General features: G+C 34.8%; 1 protein-coding gene across 2 annotated transcripts; it reads left to right on the top strand.

Annotated features, from left to right (window-relative positions):
* Positions 1–97: 97 nt before the first annotated feature.
* On the top strand, positions 98–24,275 carry LOC100371791 (interleukin-1 receptor-associated kinase 4-like). Of its 2 annotated transcripts, none has more exons than XM_002739456.4 (10): positions 98–240; positions 2,349–2,597; positions 3,909–4,057; positions 13,695–14,276; positions 14,703–14,863; positions 16,546–16,610; positions 18,332–18,556; positions 22,300–22,486; positions 23,333–23,554; positions 23,657–24,275. In XM_002739456.4, the coding sequence occupies exons 2-10, from the start codon at positions 2,419–2,421 to the stop codon at positions 23,681–23,683; spliced, it is 1,797 nt and encodes a 598-aa protein (XP_002739502.2). In that variant the 5' UTR covers positions 98–240; positions 2,349–2,418; the 3' UTR covers positions 23,684–24,275. The 2 variants fall into 2 exon arrangements, with proteins under 2 accessions (XP_002739502.2, XP_085353236.1); XM_085497110.1 differs by lacking the exon at positions 98–240 and adding an exon at positions 1,832–1,917.
* The last annotated feature ends 3,408 nt before the right edge of the window (positions 24,276–27,683 follow it).

Here is a 27,683-nt window from a genome sequence, read left to right as displayed (position 1 = left end):
AATCAGTATTATCCATAACTACATTGATAAGAACTGTAACATTAATAACTGTTCCGAAAGCGAAGTTTGTTTTCTTTTCACTGACGTCACTGGGGTCATGTCGGTGATCACGTGACTACAACCACTCAACGAAGTAGGCTCTCCGATGATGACTTGATGTCAATGGACTTAAGTTATTTTATGAATTTCGTGAGCACGTTTCAGATCTGACTGTAATCCAACGTAAGAAATTATTTAAAGGTATGATATTATGGAATGACAAACTAAATAACATCTATGATCAGTGTCGTGCACATGTTTTGTTTTATTTCATATCCGGTTTCCCTTATATAGGATATGTATCACAATGATATAACAATCCCTCTCTCATCCATGTAATGTCACGATAACGTTTTTTTTAACACATTCTCGAAAATTTCAGATGTCCGCATTCACATCTTGCGTGTGTGTGAAGAACAACAGAACATTACATAACAATGCTAATGGGACGGTCGACTTTTTTACAAGTCTTTTTGTTTTTTTAGAAAATGTAAAAAAAAAAATATGAAATTGACAAAAATTTCCCCAAAATAGCCAAAATGAGAAATAATGTGATGATCACGAAAAACAAATATTTTGTAACTCTGATATATGCCCACATCTACAAAGGCTTGGTTTCTCACCAGTGACGGTAATTCTCATAACCTGATACTAGTAAGGCTAATCAGAATAGTTGAATAATATTCAGATTTTTTTTGACAAAAACTATTATTTAGCATACGATTGATGAGTAGACCAGTGTTTTCTTCAGGACGCATGATTAAGGCTGTGTTTTATCATGACTTTTATTGTTCAACATTTTGTGAAGTCATAAGGTGACTGTATCATGGAGTTAGCATTGGAAAGATTATGCTACACAGGACTCAGTTCACTATCAGCGGAGGGAGCCATTGCCCGGTTCGCACAAAAGTGTGGTATGTTGTGTGTTCGATCGTGCCGTGCAGCAGAGCATGCATCGTGTTTTGTACGACTGTTCTTATGAATTGCAGCTCAAGTTGTTTTTGTGCGTGTTCTGTTCTCCATTTTTGCAAACACTGCTAAAGCTCTTATGTTGGCCATTTTCATCTTTTTTTTTTTAGTTTTCTTTCCTAATTTTGTGATTTCATCATATTTTATTGAGTATGAAGACAGCGTGATGTTCAATTCATGTACAATCAATGTATGATTCCTGTACAATTATACGTATGATTGATACTCCCATTGAAATACCTATCATTCACATGAATGTTGATATATAGAAATTTCAGCCAATTTAACAATATTTTTGTGCAGAAAAATAGGAATCAATTTAGTATTTTCCATGTAAATTTACTACGTTCATTTACCCACCATAGAGTCTGGTCAGTCAAAATGACATCCAAGACGAGAAAATGGTTTGGTTCGAATGTAAATATGTGCATCAAATGAGGTGCATTTGTAAAGTCTTTTTACACCCACCCGACAACCAACTTCTATGCAATACTACTGTTCGATTATCAATTTGTATTTAATGGTGAATGTAGTCTGACGCCATGGCCAATATTTATCAATTAAGTTTCAGTGGGGGGTGGGGGTGGCAGTTGGTTGGAAAAAAACTAAAGGAATTAAGTTTTTTATCCGACATCGATCTTTTGACATCGTCCCTAAACATCCGTGTTTCAAAGATTTTATTTATTTGTCAGCACTGAGTGGTGATAATTTGAGACTGTGTTTTTTTTACGTATGATTCATGTTCTTTTATAAACATATTTATGCGTTTCTCTTGTGTTTCTATGGCTATTTTATACTTGTTTGAACCCACGTGACTGTGAGCAAGATCTGGGACTATTTATAACCATGATTTTCTTCAAAAGAAATATGTTGATCATCATCTATAAACATTTGTGTAAATTATACAATGTAGGTATTTCAATTGTGCATGAATCGTAATATCAATTGTTTGTCAATCATACATCAATGATACGTGAATCAAACCCTACACTGATCTCGTCAAACGTTAAATCATACTTTGTAAATATGTCCAACTTTTAAACTATTTCTGCTATAAAAAACTGGTGTTTCAAATATTGTTAATCATCCTGTATTAGCAAGAAATAAATTTGTATATATCCACCTCATTTTATTAAGTACTGGTTCCCTAGGGACGATCCATTCTATAAATATTATTATCTGATAATGTATGATTTTGATGAATAATTTCAATGTTACCTAATCACATGATGTATACATGTATACTATATTAAAAATTGTCAAGGTCAAATATAAGAACAAGTTTGAGCTATATTATTTAACTGTGCTTTTGGTTTTCAATCAACTATATCAATCTGTAGGGTATGATCCAGTGTGCTACTACTAGCCAATTGTGAATAGTGTGTTCATGTACCAATCAGTCCAAGAAACATGTCATCCAATATTTCACCTAAAACATTGGTGAGGAAAATACCATATGGTGTACTACGCCATTTGACTTCGGTGTTGGATATTCCAAGCCCTTTGAACCGAAATTGGGAAGGTCTTGCGGCAATTATACCCAAGCGATCCGGCAGCAGTGAAATGAAATACAGACAGATTGATATACAGTGAGTGTAAATGTTATCTTTTTTCTTGTCTTTGGAAAATTTAGTGCATCTGAATGATATGTACACCATTTGCATGTCATTTTGGTATTATTACAAATGTTTAACCGGGGCGACGGTCGATACGTCCCAAATCACATTCGTCCCACAAGTTGACTCTTCCCTCAACACAATTCGTCCCAAGTCGATTCGTCCCACAAGTTGATTCATGCCAAAGTCAATTCGTCCCACAAGTCGATTCGTCCCAAAGTCGATTCGTCAGATTTTTATTAATTAATAAATACAAATACACCGTGCACGCAATTTAAAGTTACTAGTATTAGTTAATACATACAAATATGACGTACACTCAACGTAGAGTTATTAATTAGTATTTGTTAATAAATGCAAATCCATCTTACACACAACATACGTAGAGTTATTAGTTAATACGGTACATACAAATAATGTAATTTTGTAATTTGTATGCTCTTTTCATCTTTTACTGTTAATTACTTTTGAGCAAGTAATTCTGTTACCGGTAATCACAAATTCTCTTAACTACAAAAAATCAAACCGCAGCACCCCATAGTATAATTATTATTGATGCATTGAAATTTATTTTCGTTATTAGCGGCAGCTGTTTGCCTAGGCATCTATATACATACTCTTTCATTACAATATACAAATAAGTATGGTGGTGCTGGGTTGTCATAGTTCATGGTATATAGCAAGCGTATCAGTAACTACTGGTGGTATATACGGTTTGCCGAACCTGCAATGTCAAACCGTCAAGACATAGCTTATACCGCACGTCGAAGTCAACCTCTTGCACACAAACATAGAAATTGACATCACCCTGCCCAAGATTGTAATGCTGACCAAAAAATGTGAAATGGGACAAATGTGAATTGGGACTAATCGACTTGTGGGACGAATGTTTTGGAACAAATGTGAATTAGGTTGAATTGACTGTGAATCGTTAAACCATATTCTAATTAAAATGTGTTATTCAGCAAATTCTTATAGCTTTAAATGCTAAACTCAACATTTTTACAAAAATTTTAAGACCAAAATGGGAAAGTATGTCTTTATGTTCTAAGATTAACAAAGTAATTAGAATATACATTAAAGAGTAGTACATGTAAATGATTTTACTTTTTATTGAATAGTTAGTTGTTTGCAGTTTTAACAGTCCCATTGAGAATGCTGTATTAATGATTTGTTATTGAATTGAGAGTGAAGTTGTTACTTGGGTCGAATGGTTTTAATATTTGTCGGCATACGCTGTGTACACGTGGATTACATTATGCATATTCGCATTTTTTTTTTAAGGACGTTTGCATTGGAGCATGCAAAACCCAATGGTAGTCCCACGTTACAGCTCTTGTCAGACTGGGGAACTCAGAATGCCACTTGTCAGGAGCTTGTTGAGTTGCTGCTGCAGTTAGATCTGATAGCGGCTGCAGAAATATTATTACCAGGTAGGTTTCTTACAAATTGTATTGCAGCTATCTGATTATATTCTGAAACAGGGATCTACCGGGGTATTCATCTTTAATTTTGGTCACCAATGTACATTCATCTATCAAGGATGTAGTAGACTTAACAGAGATGTTATAATTAGGCTTGATATTTTCATATAAGAATTGTAAACTATATATTTTATTAAAGTGCTTATTTCACACTTCCTAAAATTCTGGGTTATTTCGGATACAATTTTAATGGTAGTCACATGACTAGTAAATAAAAAAAGTTGTTATATTAAAAAAAATACCGGTAGTACTGCATGAAACTAGAACTAGTTAGATGAGTAGCAAACATTGTAATGTTAACCATAGAGCATCCCATCCAATCATGTGACATTATTTTTGCCCAGCGAGTTGCGTTAATTTCGTGAGACTAGCAACATCTATTAATATGATAAATACGCTCTCACACATTTGTTTCACGCTTTTGATAGAACAGCCTATGCAAAATTCAAGCGATACCCAGGGAACACTGTCGTTTTCATTTGGCAGAAACGGCAAATAACTTTTCCACTGAACAAACTGACCAATATTTTCATCGTTTGAGAAAAATTTTGCAAGCGGGTGAAGGGTATACTTCTATTTTATAGATTGTGTGGTTCAAGTTACAAAGCACTAACAAGACATGTTCACCTGAATAGTGTTGTACAGTTACGAAAGATACATAATATATTGCGCATACAAAAGTTGTTTATTGACTTGACATAAGTGAGAGATGCAAATACTTCCTTAGTAACCGGGAACCGCACGACTGAGTTCAATGTTTCAGCTACTGCAAGTTTTAATGTAGGCCAGCTGTGGTCAGTTTGAAACTCCGCATATATATCAAATAAAATAAAATAAAGATAGAAAACAGCTTGGTCTGACAGAGCCTGTGCTTCGCTGTTCGGTCGTGTGGTACTCGGGACTGGCGTAATGATTATTCAATTGTATTTATATCTCAGTGCCTTTAATACTGGATATTACAATTTAATTGTGAGAAATAATTTATCGTTTTGGCTACTGTGTGTAAACAAAAAGTAACTTGCCATACCAAAAGGTGGCCTGTTAAAAATAACCCTGTCTAGTATACAGGAAGTTAACATCGACCGGTTGCTCTGTGCAATGCCTATCATTACAGCTTGAGCACCATGATCGCCAAAACAGTTTGCTATTTAAAATATCAAGATCGATCAGTCACAGCGATCCATCTATGTCAGCCATTTCATCATCGTCACTTCCGTGAGTACCATGTGACGATAATTTTTTTTCTGATGCTCTTCTTGGAGCTTCTTCAGGATCTTCACTGTCTGGGCTACATGCACTTGGTGGTAGATAAACTTTGCATCGTCACTGAGTGGTGATAATTTGAGACTGTATTTTTTTACATATGATTCGTGTTCTGTTAAGGTAGCGAGAAGGGAAATTTTCACTTTTTTCTTGATTTTTCAAAAATTGATAAAACAGTTACTTTAGACCTTGATACATCACCCCAGGTTTTCAAAAGATCGAAATTGCGAAATAACGTTGCTCAAATTAGTGTTTTAAAACACTAGCAGAAAAGACTACAACTGCCGTTTCGTGGATATTTGCATAGTGTTTATCTTTGGAAGGAATTAAATGATAAAATCTTATCTGTATACTCTGTTGTTGACGATTCTGATATAACGGGTGATAAGCTTCCAGTTGCAAACAATGCGTGTTTATCTAACGTCCATTGTCAGCATTATTGTCAGTCGAGACTTCGTCGGAGAAACATGGTCATACAGTACTCATTTCGCCCAACCTTCCGCTTTTACATCGACCGCTTATCGCATAATGTTCGACCGGAAACCGACCGCATTTTAATCGCGTTTTTTTTTTTCGCTCGCTCGCTTATTGAAAACATTGACCGCTCGCCCAAACACTGAAAACTGGCACATGGGTGGTCGAAATGGTGGTTTTGATAGTGAAGTGTGAACATACAACTAGTATTAACTATTATTACATTCTGAACGACACTTCAAATCTAATAGCTGTATTTCACTTGTATCGTGAAAGGAACTGAACTGGGACCTCTTGTTACGTGTTTTGGGTGCTTGTTCTAGATGTAATATTTTTATTTTTATTTTAATGAGACAGTTACGTGAAAAAAGCCTAGGTAACTCCTTTTGACAGAGCAGAGAAACGAGGAAATGTTAGTGATTAATTCCAAAAATAACGATATCGAATCCACATCGGTCCACGTCTGGTAAAATTTGACATTCAATTTTTAAAATTAAGTCACGATCATTGAATGAGCTCGGTCTATACTGTATACGTACCGCAAAAGTGTTCCCACAAAAAATATTTTCGACTAAAAACGGCCACATGCCCTGAAAAAATCGAACAGAGCTTGACATGTATGAATAATTTATTGGGCTTAAAAGAAAAACGTGTCAAATTTAGTTATAGCCATAACTATTTGGTGGCCAGTCGATGAACAATTCAATGTCCCTCAGGGCTGAAAATCATCGACGCTACTCTGGTTTACTTTATTTCACAACTTGCAGAGAAAACTGATTCGCGTGAGCTCTAATGTATCTTAGCCTAGTATTTTTCTTGGCAGAGCTCCAGAAGGAGTACCTACACTTTATGCAAATTTTTTAAAATTATGCTAATTTATTCATGACGTAGCAGTTTCTGTGCTCATGAATATTCATTAATTTGTGGCTCAATACATTTTAAAAGGGGCGATATATTATTTTTGGGGGAAGAGTTAGAAAGGGGGATTAGCAATCCTTAGGGGGTCAATACAAAAGAAGGGACCCATTTGGAGAGCAGCCATGCTCCTCGTGTCTGTTGTTGCACGTGACCTACAGCTGTCAACTGTGTTCGTTCTTCGACTGTGTTCGTTCTTCGACGACTTCGGCTGGCTTCCACGTGGGGTAGTATTCTTGTGTTCTGTTTTCCTGACTTGAGTTTTTGAATCCGCTGTTTATGTTTTTAACGTCTTTCATGTCTTTTGTAGGAGTGTCCAATCAGTGATTCGAACTTGCGATCTTTTAGTTCCCAGCGCACTGTCTTGTCCACTGTACCACGAGTGTCTTCACACAGGAGTTAGGATTTAAGTCCTATTCATAGGAGCACTGTCTTCACTAGCATTCAAAAATCTAACTAAACATACTGGATTCGAACCAGCGATCGCTCACATTGCTGTCATAGTACAAATCAACTGAGCTATGTGGGTGGTCATGCAAATTAAATAATTTGTTGTCATATTTAGCTTTATTGCCAAATGGTGTTTGCGAGAAAAAGATGGGCAGGCAAGGAAATTGAACCCAGGTCCTCCTGATCACTATGTAGAGAACTGACCCACAAGACCACAATGGATTAACTGGATGTGTTTGCATTTGATAAGACTATATAGTGTGTATATATATAGAAATACAACATATTTCTATTATTGAGTTACAATTGTCCAAAAAATTGCCAATTTTGTGTTTTTACTTGTGTAAACTACATGCATGCCATAACCCGTTAGTGTACATCTTGCCAATTGGGTGTTTGCCATTTGCGTTGCCCATACCTGACCCGACCCTAACCCTAATGTCAAGACACGTTCCTGTTAATAATTCCGTTGCCCATACCTGACCCAACCCTAACCCTAATGCCAAGACACTTCCTGTTTATAATTGCTCAATAATGATACTCTGTTGTGCACTGTCTGCGGGTAAGTTGCATTGATGTCAACTGATTAAACAAGTCGCGTTTAAGTAATTTCCACTATTAACAAGTGGTTAAATTGTGACAATAAATGTGTGGACAAATATTTGAGATTAATTTTGGTGTAGACAACTCTCGTTTAATTATTTTACACCATTACAAGTTGTTAAATTGAGAGAATAAATGTCTCAACAAATATTAAATACTTAGTTTGATGTAAACAACTCACGTTTGATTAATTCCCACAATTACAGGTTGTTAAATTGAAAGAATAAATGTGCGGACAAATATTTTAGACTTATTTTGGTGTAGACAGCTCTCATTTGATTAATTCCCACAATTACAAGTTGTTAAATTGAGAGAATAAATGTACGGACAAATATTTTAGACTTATTTTGGTGTAGACAGCTATCGTTTAATTATTTTACACCATTACAAGTTGTTAAATTGAGAGAATAAATGTGCGGACAAATATTTTAGACTTATTTTGGTGTAGACAACTCTCGTTTAATTATTTTACACCATTACAAGTTGTTAACGTGAGAGAATAAATGTATGGACAAATATTTTAGACTTATTTTGGTGTAGACAGCTCTCGTTTAATTATTTTACACCATTACAAGTTGTTAAATTAAGAGAATAAATGTGCGGACAAATATTTTAGACTTATTTTGGTGTAGACAGCTCTCGTTTAATTATTTTACACCATTACAAGTTGTTAAATTGAGAGAATAAATGTGCTGACAAATATTTTAGACTTATTTTGGTGTAGACAACTCTCGTTTAATTATTTTACACCATTACGAGTTGTTAAATTGAGAGAATAAATGTATGGACAAGTATTTGAAACTTATTTTGGTGTAGACAACTCTCATTTGATTAATTCCAACAATGACAAGTTCTTAAATTGACAGAATGAATGTATGGACAAATATTGACCATTATATTTGTGAGTAAATACCTGTTGTTTAATTAATTTCCACCTCTACAAGGTTGAGAGAATAAATGTGTCGACAAATATTTGATACTTATTTAGGTGTAAGAACTCGTGTTTGACCAACTTCCACCATTGCAAGTTGTTAAAATAATGAAATAAATATACTGGTATCATTGGATATTTGATTTCATTGGAAACTTTCTAACAAAATGTTAACTGCTGGCTTCGAACCCTCAATCAACAATTCCGCAGACACGGTATAAATTCCACAACACCACAGAAGATATTCGTCTGTTGCCTGAATTGTTTTCGTAATATAGGGAACGCCATCGACACTTTAACAAAACTTACCTTGACTTGGGTCTTGCTCATCTCATGTCACAATCTGGAAACTGTTGAACAAATTGCGCGTCGTCCAGTTTAAGACGTTAGTTATTTTATTATTTATTCATTCAGTTTTGTATGGTGGAGTTTTGTGAGGTTTATTATTTTTTTGCGACGTTCTTTGTTTACTTGTTTACGGTTTGAAAGATTTCAGTTTATTTGATTTACGTTTTTACGGTAGCTCTGAGCAGGACTCGAACCCACTGTCTTTTCAAGCTGATTTTGTTTTATTTTGATGGCACGCTTGTGTACCACGCCACGACGTTGGTCGTTAAGTGGTGTTCATTTTTCTAACTACTCCAGTGTTCCGATGAGTTGAACGGAAAAGCCAAAACGATTGCTGGTTTCTGATTGCTTCGGTTCTGGTGAGTGTGTATCTAGTGTGATTCGAACCCATGTCGTTTGTATTGGGCGTTTTTTTATTTTCCATGTTAGCTACGCCGTAATATGCAACCACTTCCCCGTTTTATTGTGATTTTGAGTGTTTAATGATGTCTTCCTCACCCGTCACGCCATGACCCAGTTTCAACCACACGGCCATTTTGCAACACAGTTCGTGACCCTCGGCGTCACCCGACTGACTATATGAGCGTTCTGTTCAACTGTTAAGCTAGGATTTATTACCGTTATTATCATTATATTGTCACGTGATTTGTTTTACCTTATGTGTAATGTCTTAAGTATCTTTATTGTAATTTGTATATACCAATTCGTATATACCGAGGAAACGACCCCGATTGAAGGTCATGTATTTTATGACGTCACCAATTCGTGTGTAGGTACTGCTTCTAGATCTGTGCCTTTTTCTTTTTGAACTAAGGTCAAATTCCATCAGTTTGTCAAAATATATGTTTTTCAGCGAATAATTTTGAAACCTGTCACAGCACAAACAACTATGTGAATCGACGCCGGTGATTGGATTGTACGACGACCCTTCAATTAGCGTCAAATATGCTTTGTTACAACATCATTGAATGGCTGAGAGTCACCTGACCGGAGCACGAACTGGGTCACAGAACCATATTTGTCCGTATTATGAACAGGACTTTGCAAAATAACCACACCCACATTTTCAATCTTTTTAGCGCGGAAGTTGCCAACAAATGTAAAAAAAAAATCGTGAATTTCATGGATTCGAATAAAATAAAGCAAGCGATTGATAAGGATGATTATTAATATTTTCCCTGATGCTCTTCGAATGGCTAGTTGAAGTTGCATTGTCTTCAATGCGGTTGTTTCACCGCGAACAACTCTAGCTCTGTTTTGGGCATGGTTTAGTTTTGCGATGTAAAATAAAATATATATTAAAATAATAATACTTGATTAATTATTTGGGGTTTCAGCCCACAAATTACGGACATGATCTCCATGAATTACGGTCAATGTTTGTCTTCTCTCGGCTGATTGTCACGGTGTTGATCGACGCCCTTCCTAAACTCAGTATGGAGAAACCAACGGGGATCGACATTCCAAACAAACAATCGAAATTATCAACGAAAGACGAGATTTTTCTAGATATTTACAAACATACTGTCATGACAAACATATGTAAAATTAACAAATACACAAAGAGGTGTAATATTAGGTTTTATTTTAGGCTTAGAAATATGTTCTTTCACTCAGCCCATGCATGTAACTACCATTTAGCTTTACGGTCCTTCAGCATCGGGGGAAAACAACAATAATTATACAAAACACATTGCGAAGACTCAACAATCAGGAAAGAAACCCCAGACAACCATGTCGTACTTGTGTTGAAATACATTTTGTATTTCACGTCAGAATATTGTTTAAAATAAAATATTCAGTCCACGCCAAATCGAGGTCAAAGGGTCAGGTTGCGTGCATATAATTATATATAGTTAAAACAAAAAGTATTTGAACTTTTGTCAGCTGTTCAACATCTATAAAAACCAGAAAGACAATTATAAGACAATGCGAACCTCGGAAATTATTCTGTTAGTCCGAATTTTAAATGCGCGCGAGCGAGCAGGTGGGCGGTGATATTTCGGGGTTTGCGCGGTCGAAAAAAAAGCGGAAATTGTCCGGTTGAATTCAACAAGCGGTCGCAAAAGCGAGAGAAAAAGGTTATTGGAAATCGGAAGCGGGCGGGAGGTTGTGCGAAAGGAGTACTGTAACTTTGCACAACTTTCTTTTAAATCGTTTTATTTTCCAAGTCAATATTCTATTTTACTAATACATTTTTTTTTCTAACGCAATGGCGAAGAAAAGAAAGAAAGCGTTGACAGACGAGGCAAAGAAAAATCTGCCACTCAGTGTCGCACTCTGACACAGCAATTTTTTTTTCAAACATCGGCCATTTTGTTTCACCATGAAAACCGTTTTATTAGATGTCTTATCTGAGACACTTGAAGGATTAGCTTGTTTGTAAACTGTCAGCGTGTACAGTGGGACAGTAATGTTTGTCAGAGGATTATCCCTCGTTGTTCGTTTGCATAACAATGGAAAACCCGAACGTTCCTGGAGTACGGACTCAAATGCCAGCAGTTTTCTTCATTTTTCACGCTCGAGCTTGAAATTATTCATTATCTGACACTCTTTATGAGTTCTATGATATCAGTGGTTAATATGTTTGGCCATTTTTAGTGTATATTTATAATAATGCAGCAAATCTACAGTGTTTTATTAACCAAAACTGTTTTTCACGTTTTTCTCGAGTTGAAGTTTTGATCGAGAACGACTCATTGGGACCGCCGCCAAATCAAGTACGTTCGGACTAGGACATTCAAACTCGCAGTTATCGTTCAAAAGATAATGATGGTGCGAAATATGTCTGGGTTTTTAAAGAACATGCTTTGTCACAGAATAATAGTCTGTTAAAGGTGCCAAGTATGAAATAATTTGGGGACAAAAAAACAAACCTGCATAGAAATCGGAATAATAGGTCTTTTGATTATCGGAGACGCATTTCAATGGACTTGATTACGGACAATGCATAACTTAAATTTCACCAGGAAATTCCGCAGTGTGCTCTCGCACTCGCGTACTTAGTCATTTTTACAAGGTTCGCCATTTTTGATGTCACGTGATAATTATGTAAACAATGTCTGTCCAGTTTGTGCGAACTTGCACCTCTATACTTAGTCTTTTGATATATATAACCTAAATTACTGTTCTGAACGAGACAACAGACAGAGAATGTTTTATTTAAAAACGTCACAAAACCTTCTCGCTACCTTAAACATATTTATGCATTTCTCTTGTGTTTCCATGGCTATTTTATACTTCCTTTTCTTCATTTCTAATAATAATTCTGATAATAATTGATGATCACAAAGGCAGACAGGGCCTACTTATGCAAATTAGGTCAATATTTATTGTTTGCACACAAATACGATTATCCAGAAAACAAAGTGAGCGGTCTGCTGTCATAAACATATATCCAAACCTTTTTTAGAGTTTTCTTTCCTAGCTTGCCTGTATCCTGCCCATTTTGGAAAACTTGAGTTAACTTTAAATATATTTCCTTCCTTATCTACCCTCTATTCCCTAATTTTAGTCAATATTTCTGTCAATTTTGGTAAAATCTGCTATTTTCTTATTGAAAACAACTTGCCCAATTGCCTTGATATTTTATATCTAGGTGCTTTGGATTGAAATCTCAGATTTGTTGATCTTGATAACGTTAATTTTAGTGAATATTTTTTCATTTTTGGTATTTTCTGTCTTCTTTTTGAAAACCGCCTACCCAATTGTTCTGATATTTTATTTGAAAAGTACCTTAGATGGATCGCTGTCAGATTCATTTGATTCCTTTCTCTATCGGATTAAGTCATTTAGTGTTGATAACTAAATTTTTCTCATTCTAGTGAATACCATTATTATTGTTATCTTCAGCTAGACTGATTGATTTCATATTTCTAAATCGTTGACATTCTCTTCAAATTATACATGTTAAGATACATGTCCATGATAATTAGTTTTACAACCGAACAAAGGTTGACTGACTGCCTGCAATCTTGCTTTTTGACCATACTACTATTTCTCTGTACATGAGCCTGGACAACAGGAATTCAGTTTGGATACACAAAATGCATGAATAGCATATGCTGTTTAATTTCTGACCATATATTATGATTTCGGAAGAGTAATTTAATGCATCTACTTTCTTTTGATATTTGAACAGTCAATTATTCAATCTCAATTACTAACTATGCTTTTTATTATTTTTGGCATGAATAACATTTTCCCAATGACTTGTTAAATTTGGTTCTCAAGAGGCAAGGTTGTAATAGTTATGTATTAGTTATGCTCCCTCACTGCTCTAGCTTTTGAAAATACTTGCTCTTTGCTCTATCTTTTGTTAACTCTGCCTCTGCCTCACTCCTCTAGCTTTTTGGTAACTCTATCTCACTGCTCTAGCTTTTGATAACTCTACTTCACTGCTCTAGCTTTTGATAACTCTACCTCACTGCTCTAGCTTTTGATAACTCTACTTCACTGCTCTAGCTTTTGATAACTCTACTTCACTGCTCTATCTTTTGATAACTCTACCTCACTGCCCTAGCTTTTGATAATTCTACTTCACATAAAAGTCATGGACAAATATTCAAGATTTGTATTTCAGTAGTCTATGTTCTCTTGCAGACTATGTTCACCAAAAAAGGACTCAACAACAAGAGACAAGGGCACCGAATGCTACTAGACGTTATGGTGATGGTGGTGGCGACCGTGGTTCAAGCGAGGATAGTTGGGATAATGCATTTACTAAAATCCAACAACCAGTGTCTCAAGTACAATCTATACAATCACAAGTACAGTCTTCAAGTACTTTATCTTCAGCAGAGTCAACTTCATTGTCATCATCAACCATTACTCACACAAATGAATCTAAACCATCAATGAACTTGTCAAATGATAAACCTTCAAGTAAAAGTGTCATTGAGAATCCATCAAAATTGTCTAAACCATCTTCAAGTATGCAAAAGAATGACATACCAAGAGATTTTCCCAGTGATACAACCAGTGGTAATCGGGCTGATAACTTGAAGGACATCACAGAGAAAATGAAGGAGGTAAAAATTACTACAACAGATTCTAAGGTATCTGAGATGCTTGGATCTGGTAACACTGACTCCCCTGCGCCGTTAGTTTCAATGGTGGACACATCTGTTGAACATTCGGGTAAAACTGCAGAAATAAGGATGACATTACAAGAAGTTGCTCCAGGTAGGTAATGTGGAAACTTGGGATAATACAACTTATTGATCTAACTTTATTAATCCTTTGGGTGTCATTGTTTTTCCAGTCAAGCTAAATCATTTTTATGCATTTCTCTATAATCTGTCGGGTGAGTTGACACCAAATGAACCTAATTCTTTCGTGAAAATTTTGTTAAAAGTTGAAAGAATTAATATGGTTAATTCAAATATTTTATGTATTAATGAAAAATTAACATATGCATATGCATATGTTGTATGCAAATTGACCTGCTATGTTTTACTTTTGCTACCATAAAAAATGTTTAAATACAAGCCATTTGTGAAATTATTCCAAAGATGCCTGGAAAGACGAGCAATCCTTACTTGGTCTTTCCAGGAAAATGTTTAAGGAATTTATGTCAATTAAGTACCTACATGTATTCTAAACCTACAGATAAAGAACTCTCCTATACTGATCTATCGCATATGACAGATGGCTTTAACATAAGTAAACAGGAGGATGGCGGTAACTTCATCGGAGAAGGGGCTTTCGGTATTGTATTCTTAGGTAATGCAAGTAATGGTAACAAGTTAGCAATCAAGAAACTGAAAGTGGTAAGGATATTTCATTAATTATTCCACATCACACACTCGCATTGTATCGTGATTGGTCAATACCATGTCACATGGTGTTCTCTATTGAACCATAATGGAAGTAGGCATTTAGTATCCAGTGGAGTCTATCATGTTAACTAGTGTGTGACAATGATTTCATCCATCATGTGACAGTGTGATTTGAGTATTACAATTTACACAATTTACTCTGTAAAAATGTATGTGAATAAGAAAGATTTTGGGGATGAGTTGACATTTTAGGACATACATGTACACATACCGGTACAAACTAAAAAATAAAGTAGTAACAATAACAATGATTCTGCTCCCTGACAATACTTCTCACATGATTACAATAATTCTGGTCAATGATACCATACTTGACAGCGTTAGCGACCAGTGTTCTCAACTCAGAAAATCATGATTTTTTGGAGGTGGGCGCTTACCTGAGCACCCCTATCAGAAAAGAGTGCAAATGACAATTGTGACAGATTGAGGGGGATATTACGACTTTGGGGGGAAATAACATTACGAAATTAGTTGCGTCATCATTGATTTTTACGATAAAGAAGCAATGAAGAAATGGTCACAAAAAATATGCACATTTTATTACAATATCAATTACATACCACCCGAATTTACAAGGTTAAAAATATTAGAGTCTGTTGGAACACAGTCAAGGTCAAAATCTTCATCATTATCTGTATTGTCGAATATGTATGATTGTACCCAAACTCTCGATGAAAAGCACTTTCCACCATGATGTTTTCTTGCATTATTTGACCTTCAACAATGTCCGTTATTAACCAATCAGCATGCTATGTTGTACTGATGCAATTCTACGGAAATTCCCAAAGACTTTTTGGTAATGCAATGTAGAAGTGAATTATCGATGTTGCAGTATGATCTGTTGGAATTGATTAATAAACGAATAAACGACATGATTTTTTTCAAGAACTAGTAACTACATGTAGCAATTTTTGATAGGTAAACTGAATATGGCATGAAGTAATTACCGCATTTCACATTCATTAACAGGTCATTGTTGAGGCATAGTTTATGCACAATTACTGTGGTCTACGCATTAACAACAGATTCACAGCGGTCGATATCCACGCTGTATCATGTAAAAACGATTACCAGTATTTGGAAAAATTAAAAATTGATCAAAGACCCAGTTTTATGATTAAACAGTCAAATGAGAGGCATTTTGAAGAGAACGGGTGCTTAGCGAATGTGAACCTGAAAATACAAATGTCCTGGGGGGGGGTGCTTAGCCGAGCACGGGCACTAACGTGGTAAAGTATGGTAATACCAAGATCCCTCATGCTTACTGACATTTTGTAAATCCTGAGCGCCTAATATTTAGAAGAAATCCAAAATCATTTCTTTTCAATGTAATTGTTAAACCAACTAACAATACTCTTAATATCTGTAACTGAATTTAATGGCTAGTACCCTCATGGTCATTACAATATATGTATACCAGATACCCTCTATAGAGTTGAAGTTATATTTCCAGAAATGTGTTCAATTTGATAAATTAAACCCTTTAAACACCAAACTATTGTAAACTTTCACAAGGTAAAATCTACATTTTCTCTTCATATTTTCCCAAGAGTCCGTCCAATAGAAGTATATTTTCGTAACAGTATTTATATTATTTGTTTTATTTTCTTTAGGGTGACACCCCTCTTTTGTCAAGGATCACTGAACAGTTTAAAAATGAAATTAAGACACTTTTCAGGTATGTTCATTATTCCTGCTAAGGGTGGTGGTTGTCATGACGACCGTGCAGTACCATATGAGTCTCTTTTATGTATAGCCGTATTTACCTATGTGGCTCAAACATGTTCTATATTTCTACAACATTCAAACACGTGCTGCTCTGTCAACCAGTTTATGATAATATTTTTTGCTCCACAGAACTGTTCGTATAAATGATTATCTGTTGTCCGACGTCAAATTTTTCAAATAATTGCTTCTTGAAAACCGTTAACTCTTGCTTTAATTTGTACTTGGTACATAAGTTCCTTGGGTGGGCCGCTATAGGATTTGTTCATTTTGTGATGGTATCTTCAATTCTCTATTTTTAATGAATATTTTTGTAATTTTTAGTCAAAAGTAGTTCAAGATGGCTGAATGGCGGGCATTTTTGTGCTAAAAATCATCAAAATCAAGCATTTTTCGGCTGTTTACAGATGGATTTTATTCAAAATTGGTATATATGTTAGACATCATAGGACCTTGATGCACATCATTTTGTTTTTCAGATAAGATTCAAAATGGCCGACTGGTGGCCATTTTGTTTTAATGATTGGGCTTCTAGTGCCATATCTCTGACTTGCTTTGACTGATTATGTTCAAATTTTAAATATTCATTATAGATCATGTCATAGATATACAGATGTATTGGTTTGACGATTCTTTTAAAAATGGCCGAATGGTGGCCATTTTTGTGCTAAAAAAATCATCAAAATCAAGCATTTCTCGGCTGTTTACAGATGGATTTTGTTCAAACCTTGTATATACGTTGGACATTGCGGGACATTGATGGAAATAATTTTGTTTTTCAGATTAGATTCAAAATGGCCGACTGGTGGCCATTTTGTTTTAATGAATGTTGTTCTCGTGCCATATGTCTGACTTGCTTTCACTGATTATGTTAAAATTTTAAATATTCATTTTACATCATGTCATAGATAGACAGATATATTGGTTTGACAATCCTATTCAAAATGGCCAATGTTAGTCATTTTTGTGCTAAAAAAATCCTCAAATATCAAGCATTTCTTGCATTTATGGATGGATTTTGTTCAAACTTATAACATACATTAGACATTACAGTTTCCTAATGCACGTCATTTTATTTTTCAGATTGGATTCAAAATGGCTGACTGGCAGCCATTTTGTTTTAATGATTGGGCTTCTAGAGCCATATCTCTTAAATGCTTTGACTGAATATATTCAAATTTTATATATTCGTTATACATCATGTTATGTAATATATATACATGTATTCAAAATGGCTGATTTTGAATGCTGTTCCAGAGCAATATCTCTCAATATGGACAAGTACTTGTTTGACGATCAGATACAAATCATATTCCTGACATGGTTATATTCCAGCTATATTACTATAAACAAAACTATATATCTTAAATTCGATAACTAACGGGGACTGTGCCAAGCATGGCTTGTTTGATTTTGTCTCATTTATTGACAAGACTCTCATGGTCACCTACGTGGCATTCGTAATTGCGTCAGACTCAAGTCAGAATATAAAGCTATCAGTTTCATGTGTTTTTTCTTTCTTCAATGCATGTAAAAATCATTGTGGTAACTTGACTGAAACTGACCTCATTCCAGACTTTTAATTTGATTTGTATGTTATCAACATAATGAAAAAAAAAAAATAGTACTGGTAATTATTATGTTCTATGAATGTCGCTATTTTTTCTTCTTCAGGTGCAAACATGTCAATCTTGTTCCATTGCTTGGATATTCATGTGATTGTAATCATTTGTGTCTGGTGTACGAGTACATGTGTAATGGTTCATTGCAAGATAGACTAATGTGTAATGGCAATACACCTCCACTGAGCTGGACGACTAGAGTCTCTATATCCAAAGATGTTGCCAAGGGAATAACATATCTCCATTCCGAAAATCTCATTCATAGAGATATTAAAAGGTAAGTCTTGAAAAGGCATAGTTTGTATGAACAATATTTGATATAAATGAAACTTTGCGAATGAATGAATCTCAGCCAGTGGAATTGGCCTTCCCATAGAATCCATGACAAACTCATCCAGGGTAGCGGTTGATCATTTTCGATGTTCAACCTAAGGTAGGATTTGAGCATTGGTCTACCGATCATGAGTCTGATGCAACACCCACTATTCTACAAGTAAAAATTATTGGTCTGGAATTAACCTCATATCTGGTCTTAGTTCTTAGCTGAAATCTTTGTATAATAACGTATAATTTTCCTTTATAGTGCAGATAATTTGTTACTTCAGGAGAAGATAATTTTGAATATTGTTGCATATTATTGTAGCATTTGTTATTAATCTAAAAAATCTGGTGTTCTTATGTCTGTTGTATCTTTGACATTACTATTCATTTCTTGTACTTTTATTCATAGAGTTAGGGTTACATAATCACATGTCATGACAATGACCTTATTAGCTGATCACATTACGCCATGTATGTTGTCATGAGCTGATCACGTGTTACGCAATAAAAAGTGGCACTTCACGGTTTACCTACAACCAGATAACTTGTGTGTGTCTCACTCTTTATTTTGACACGTTACTTAATTCACGTAATTAAGTTTACTTTGTAGCAATGAGCTACAAAAATATCAACTTGAAACATTGATTTTTCATTTGATTTTAAGTACACCATATTTACACTAATCAAGTTAAGATTGTAATTAGTATTGAGAGATAATTATACTTAATATGGTTCTAGATATCATATGTATCCACTGTCTAGAATCTCATGGTTTTGTAACTAAGGACGAACCATATATGACAGAGAATTATTATATTAATATGTGGAAATGTGCTACCCCAGGATTTTGCATTTCAACCGGATTTATTTATTAGTTCCTGTTCGGATGCAGTCCAAAACAGGAACTTATGGATTGACCTCTGTATGTATTTGTCTGTGTGTCCATCCTTATTAAACCATATTTCACAAATACTTAGACCAATCAAGTGCAAGCTTTAACATACATCAGAACATAAACCCATGTATTTGTTTCATGATCTGATGGTTGAATACAGCAATTTTAAGACCAAAAATGCATTAAAATCTCGCATTTTCTCTATTCTGGTTTAAACTTTGTATATTCATGTACACAATGAGAATTCAAATCAGAATCAGGTTTTAAAATGTACTAACAAAAATGCAGTTCTGGATTCATATTTCCGACATGCCAAAACCAATATAGTTCAACATTAAACATTATCCAACATATGCACATGCCTTTGTGTCATGATCCATCTCAAGATTGCCAGACGGATTTAATTTAAACTTACATACGATGAAATCTTGATGCTTGTCATTTTATTATTTGGATCAGACTTAAAATGGCCAGTTGGTGATCATTTTGTATTAAAGAAAGCAGTTTTGAATTCATATTTCTGACACATCTGGACCAATCAAGCTTCAAACATACTCAGATATCATACAAGCCATATGTACATTCATTTGTGTCATGATTTGAGTAAAAATAGCCAAAATGTATCCTCTCTGTAATAGAAGTGTGAATTCAGTTTGCATCATGCATGTTGTATAAGTTTCTATTAATAATGCAATACAATATCAAGACCTTGTGGAACTATATTTCAGGTATTATTTGATGGATTTGGTTAAGATCTGTTGCATAAAAACTGATTTTCCTGAGCAATTGAAATGTAATACATTTAGAAACATAGCATGCATGTACAATGTACAAATATGTTAACATTCACTTAAATATACCCTTTCATTAAAAAATGATGGGGATTGTGACACATCATGACTTGTTTACAAGGTATTGTTAGTAAATACATCAAGCAAATCACATTTCCATGCACCAACACCACCAGCAACAACTGTGTACTGCATGTCTGTTTGCTTCAAGAATATAAGCTTCTTATGTAAACTGTTTTAAGCTTTAACAAAATAACCTTTTTTTATGTCAAATTGATATAGCATCTTTTACTCCGGTTTGTGTGCAATTTAAGTTTCATTATTTCTGTTCAAGGAAACCAAGAGAGTTGTACAAACAATTGTTCACCGGGGTAACCAATGGAAAATTTCCTGTCGTACAGATATACACAAAACATAACATCAATGTAACTATGACAATTGTTTTACATGTACCTGCTACATGCATCTTTTTTGTTGTGTACATTTCAAAACATTTTCAACTTGCTTAGAGTAGCGCTAAACATGATCGTGTAAGTTTAAAAAGTAGTCCAGGACCATATCACATGTACACATAAATTGATATGGAAATTATGAAATGCATATCACCACAGCGTAACGTCACACTTAGATGATAACAAGTCTATGTATATGAATTGAAATCGCATTTTTGACTCCCGTGTGCAAAGCACACAATGGGAGTCTTTGCCGTTATTGTGTCTGTATGTGTGTGTGTGCGTGCGTGTGTGTGTGTGTGTGTTCCACTGATATCTCAAGAACCATACATTGATTTTTGATGAAACTTGGTGCATAGATGCTCTGGGCCAATGCGCAGATTTGATTAGGTTTTGGTAAAAAGCCATGCATATTAATTACCTAATTTGCATGATAATTAGCTGATTTTTAGCTGTTCTATGACTGTTCCACTGTTATCTGAAAAACCACTCATTGGATTTTGATGAAACTTAGCACATAGATGCTCCATACTAATGCGTAGATTTGATTAGTTTTGGGTAAAAATTTGTGCAATACTAATTACCTAATTTGCATAATGATTAATCAATTTTCGGCTTTTCCACTGATATCTCAAGTACTAATCATCACATTTCAATAAAACTTGGTACATAGATGTCATAGGACACTGCACAAACCTGATAGTTTTTAGGGTAATATCAGTACATTTTAATTACCTAATTTGCATAATTAATTAATTTTCAGCTTTTGATATTTCAAGTAGTAATCATAACATTTCAATGAAAGTTGATACATAGATATCATAGGACACTGCACAGACCTGATAGTTTTTAGGTTAATATCTATAGATATTAATTACCTAATTTGCATAATTAATTAGTTTTCAGCTTTTGATATTTCAAGTAGTAATTATCACATTTCAATGAAACTTGGTACATAGTTACTTAAGGATTGTGCAGACCCCTGATTAGTTTTGGGGTAAATATTTGTGCATATTAATTACCTTATTAGCATACTTAGTTAATTTTCAGCTTTTTGCCCGATATCTCACGTACTAATCATCATATTTCAATGAAACTTGCTACAAAGATATTCTTGGACTATGCAGAGACCTGATTAGTTTTAGGGTAAATAATTGTGGATATTAATTACCTAATTTGCATAATTAGTTAATTTTTGTTCATGAATGTTCCACTGATATATAAAGAATCACAAATTGGATTTTAATTAAACGTTTAAAGAGTACTCATCATCACATTTCAATGAATCTAGAACTATGCAGAGACCCAATTAGTTTTTGGTAAATATTTATGCTTATTAATTAATTTTTATTGATTAATTTTGGGTTAAAATTAGTTCAAATTAATTCTCTAATCATCATAAGAATTCATAATTTTACATATTAATTAGTTTTCAGCTTTTCCATCAATATCTCAGGTACAAGTAATTTTGAATTAATTTGTATTGTGTCTTCAATACTCTCAGCACACGGGAGTTCTTTCTAAGTTTTCTTTGATTAACATTATTTTTCTTTCATTGCAGTGCAAATGTTTTGTTAGATGAGAACTTTGTAGCCAAGGTAGGAGACTTCGGATTAATTCGACCTGGACCTGAAATTGGCCACAGCATAACTAGAACGTCAACAGTTTTCGGCACTTCTCCGTATATGCCAAAAGAAGCCTTCAGCGGTACTATAACGCCAAAACAGGATACTTACAGTTATGGAGTGGTAAGATTAATGCTGATAAATGACATCTATTTCTCACCATCTCAAACTACAAGCACAGCTCACAGTGTATTCTCAGCACAAAACGGTTTGAATGACATGCTCTTGTGCATGGATGGGATTAACACCTGGATGAAATGTTTTTAGTCAATCAGCATTTCGTTCTGGTGATTAAAACCCTTTTTAGCTCCGTTGTCAACTTTGTTGAGCGGAGCTTATCATATGAGTGATTGTCTGTCGTCTGTGTCAACTTTTTACTTATTTGACTTCTCTTGAAAACTACAATTGTTATTGTTTTGATACTTGGTATATATGTACCTTGGGCAGACTTCTCTCAGATTTGTGCATTTCATTATGATATCTTCAATTCTCTAATTCTCTATTATTTTTGGTAAAAAGTTATATTTTTGACTTCTTGTTAAAACCCGCAAATCCGATTGCTTTGATGTTCTACATGTAAGTACCTCAGATAGACCTCTTTCAGATTTTCTAATGATATCTTCAGCTCTTTAATTGAAATATGCTTTTCTAACAGCGGAGCTATCTCAGCCCAGACACTGCTTGTTTAAAAAACACTATTTCACAATTTTTTCGACTACTTACTGACAGAATCAGACATTTAGATCTACATCATTGGATTTTGGAATGTATTTTGCCCCAGCTGACTCAAAAGATGTTTTTTCACTGCTCATGAATATTAATTTATGCAAATAAGAAAAAATTCTTGGCTAATCTCATTTTTATGCCAAGGTTGATTTCAATAAGATACATTACTTATGCTTGTTGGATTGTTGTCGAATAGTTGACTTGAATTTTTATAACTGTATTTAACTCTGTTTCTGATTTCAGGTTCTTCTTGAAATAATGACTGGGTTACCTGTGTTTGATGAAAGCCGAAAAAGTTGTGATTTATGTTCGCACGTCGAAGATGAATGTGATGCAGATGAAGACTTTATTAGCATCGTTGATCCAAATATGAATGACTGGAATGAGGAGTCAATAGCAGAACTGTATCTAATTGCATTGAAATGTCTTGAACATACACGCAAGAAACGTCCATTCATGGCCGAGGTATGCAAATTACAAATAAGTTTTATACAAACTAGTTTCGCTCAAAATTCTGATGATTGTGTTTGTAATATTTTATTTATATTTTGTTTGATTTCTTTACAGATTCTACCAAGGATAGAGAGATTATAGAGATAGATAGAGATTATAAAGTCTTATAATCAATTCATGAACATTGTAGAACATTTTATTGTATGCTGTGTTGACAGTGCTTGGTTAACCCAAAAATGCAGAGCATGACGTTTTTTCATCGATTTTTTTTTTCTGAAATAGAAGTATGTATGAAAAATGTTACTGAATACTTCATAAAGGATAAATACTATTTTCAAAAATAATATGAATGGTCTCAAATCATGATTTTATGTGAAATTTTGCAAAATGTAAATGAGCTATATATGCTATCTTGCCGGCATTTTATTAAATTTATTGATTTACCGGTCTGTCTTGAACTTGCAAAGATAGGACATTATATAATAACTTTTTTTTTTTATAAATTGTAAATAATTGTGCATAAAAAAAAAGAAATTGAATCATAGGAGTTTGCAATATAGCATTGCTGAATGACAATAGAATACTTGATCTCTTTTTCTTGTTTTCCAAATATGGCAGTCATGCAAATAAGCTATAGTCATGTAGTACAACAAGTAAATTTTTTCAATAACAAAATATGTATAAACAAATCTGATTTTGAAACTTTAATAAAATATATATATAATGGAAACAACATCATGTGGTGTGCATGTATTCTTACGGTTAACTGTGATGTGGTTTCTTTACTGAATATTTGTTGCCATTCCCTTCCAATTTTATGCAGTCCAATGTTCATTGAAAAATGATGCAATAATCGATGCATTGTCCTATTCATGTGCTTATAATATAATAAAGCAGTTTTCATCAATCAGTATAATATCCCAACCAAGTTATTTGTGGGAGGTCTAATGCTTACACAAGTAACAAGTGTTATTTATACAGTCGATTACAGAAAATCAAGCGTTTCTGCCATTCTGCACCCAGGTCTTGGTCGTGCATGAGTGGATTTTGTTCAAACATGGAGCGAAAATATTTAGGCTTTTGTACATGTCATTTTATTTTTCAGATCAAATTCAAAATGGCCGACTTGGCGCCATTTTGTTAAGACTGCTGTTGCAATGTCATATCTCATACATATTTGGATATTGTATATACTGGTACATATCACAGCTTCAAGATGAATAAAGGGTGGTCATTTTAATGCTGAAAATGCAAAAACAATGCATTTCTGCAATCCAGGAACCCGATCTCAGTCGTACATGGACAAATTTTGTTAGAACTTGGTACATATTGAACATAAATGAGTTTTGATTTTGTCATTTTGTTTTTCAAATCACATTTAAAATGACTGACTGGTGGCCATGTCAACCTCTGTTAGTTTTCTTTATTTAAGTACTTTTTTATCATGTATCACACACAAACATCAGCAACACTACAATAACTATTGAGTGCAGAGGTCTTATCTACATTGGTGAGGGGGTTGCCGATATATGCAACATTTTGGCTCAGACTTGTACTGTTGCTTTAGTGAGACAAAGATATCTTTCAGAAGGCTCCTATTTTTAGAAGCCAACCAGAAACAAGCTAACTGAGTACAGAAAGGCTCTTAATGGTGGTGGGCCATCTCTGACCACCTAGTGGTTGGAAAGCACTTCACTCCAGCTCAACCATCAGTGTCAATCCTCACTGACATGTGATGGGTCAATTACAGACACAGGGAATTTTGGACAGTTTCCCAGATACATAAATTGGAGGAAACTTTTCAGTGTTCCTATCATCAAAATATTTCTTCTGAGATGCGACAACAACCTGACTGACACCTACCTTGCAAGGAAGAGAGGGAGCAAAGTCACTGTTTTTCAATTCTTTGACAGTGAACTGGTGTGAAGACCTGAAGCTCATTCTCAAATTTAAGACCATCAAGATTCACAACTTTATCACCGACATACAATTTCAGTCACTGTCTCAATGGTCCTGAATGGAAGCATTCCCTGTGGGTGGCTAGGAGGCTCTTCGATTTCTGGCCCGAACCAAGTATCAATTTAGTTGCTACATCACTGTACACTGAGAGAGTATTGTACATGACACTTTAACACTCAATAACACAGCTTCCACATGGGATGCACTGTCAAATAGTTAGGACAATAACATCACAGAGTCTATACTCAATCTTTCCAACTAAGCTTAGTCCGATTATACTGAAGATTCATGTGGTATTACCATGCTTATTTCTCTATGCCATAGCAATTAAGTGCATCTTCTACCTTAAATGGCCAACTATAAATGAGCAACCAACACTGTGGCGAAGGTCAAATTAAGTTGAAGCTTTTCCCCAGAAGAGGCTTGTGTAATCAATGTGACTTGTCGAGAAAGCATCAACCAGGGAATACAGTGAAGTGTGGGCTGACTTTTGTTTCACAGTCAACTTGTGTACAAATCACTTAATTTGGAAAAGAATCAGAAGTCTGGGGAACGGACCATCTTTATTTACATCCCAAAAATGTCACCATCTTCCGGTTCAAAGGAAACCTAGAGCTGGTTATAATAATAATAATAATAATAATCTTAATTGAAACCGTATCCCAGAGTGTGATCTTATAAGCAACTTCTGACAGCCCACAGATGGACCTTAGCCTGACAAGTTGGCGTAGGTGGCGCCCTGGACTGCTGCGATGGTGGGGATCGCAGCAGTCCAGGGCGCCACCTACGCCAACTTGTCAGGCTAAGATGGACCCAATTGATGTATGCGCACGCTATATACCTCACGAATAGAACCTCACAGATACGACCTCACGAATAGGACTCAGGAAGTGACGTATTGATTGTTCAATGGCGTTGTGGCACATTATAATTTAACGTTGCCGGGCCCATTAGTATCAATATATTTGGTATTTCGTAAATAGAAACTGAGCTCGCGACGTGGACTCGGGTCGCACACAGTCGGACAGAGCAAGGGAGCAAGGGAGTGTTTGGTTATTGAATGACCCTTGGTTTGCGGTGCTACTATTCGATGACTCGCGATGTAACGGTCGGTACTGTGACTGATTCAAACGCCGTGTGCCGTTATATTCCTGGGCACAGAATGTGTTTTGAGGCCTTCGAGTTCCAATTCATAATCTTCAACTTACCGGTAGTGATGTTTTCAACAATTAGATTTTTCGGTACTTTGTAGAAGTTGGTCATGGAGAGCGACACGTTTACTATAGAGTCCTGTAGGTCCTAGCGAAGTACTCTGATGACAACAAACAATGATGCTCGCAAGATAATTCTAAAATAAAACAGCGTTTGCTTATAATTATAAATGTATGGGTTGAATAGAACTGCGGTGCTATCTAAATTTAGCTTTGAAAAACAGATTTCCAAATAATCTGGGTGACAGGAAACTCTCAATCTATTACATAAAATATACATGATTCGTCTTCATAGACTAAAAAAATATTTGACCCATTATTTGAATTGACCATCAGCACTAAGTTTCATGTTTTAATGCTGTAATGGAATTATTTACGTTCAACAAACTTATATAGAACTCACGGTTTCACGTTTTGTCACAGTCCGTGCTATTACAGAGAATGGCATTTTCCAGTACACTAATAACGTTTTATAAATTCTCTCAGAGTGCAAATTTTATTTCAAATGACAGCAGTGTGATGATACCATTCAAGCGAATGTTTTATTTGCAAACTCAATGTCGAAATATGTAAGATGGTATGTTTTAATAGGTGTTCTAAACTCCACTTCTTATTTATATTAGAAAAGGTCTTAAAACTCAGGCTCCATTTTGGGTAAATTGTACTAAAATGGATATTCAAATTTCGACATTTTGATGAAGATGTGTTGTCATAATAAGACATAGTTCTACATTACACTGAAAAGAGGGCTTAAACAGTTTGAAATGAGAACTCCGTAGCGCAGAATGTACCTATACCTCTCCAACACAAGGAGCTTCAACTTGGCAGTGAACCCCTTCCATTCACGGTGAATCGTCATTTAAGGATGTAACCCTGCATATTGTCTGTCTTTCTGTTGTCTAATAAGTATATTAAATGAGATTGGGTAATGCCAAAGAAATATTATTTTCTATTGCTATTTTGACAAATTA

The sequence above is a fragment of the Saccoglossus kowalevskii genome, chromosome 3, assembly GCF_978046115.1.
Source record: "Saccoglossus kowalevskii chromosome 3, keSacKowa6.1, whole genome shotgun sequence".
In the NCBI taxonomy this organism is placed as follows: domain Eukaryota; kingdom Metazoa; phylum Hemichordata; class Enteropneusta; family Harrimaniidae; genus Saccoglossus; species Saccoglossus kowalevskii.
Note: the sequence above shows the minus strand (reverse complement) of the source record. Positions and strands in the feature narration are given on the sequence as shown.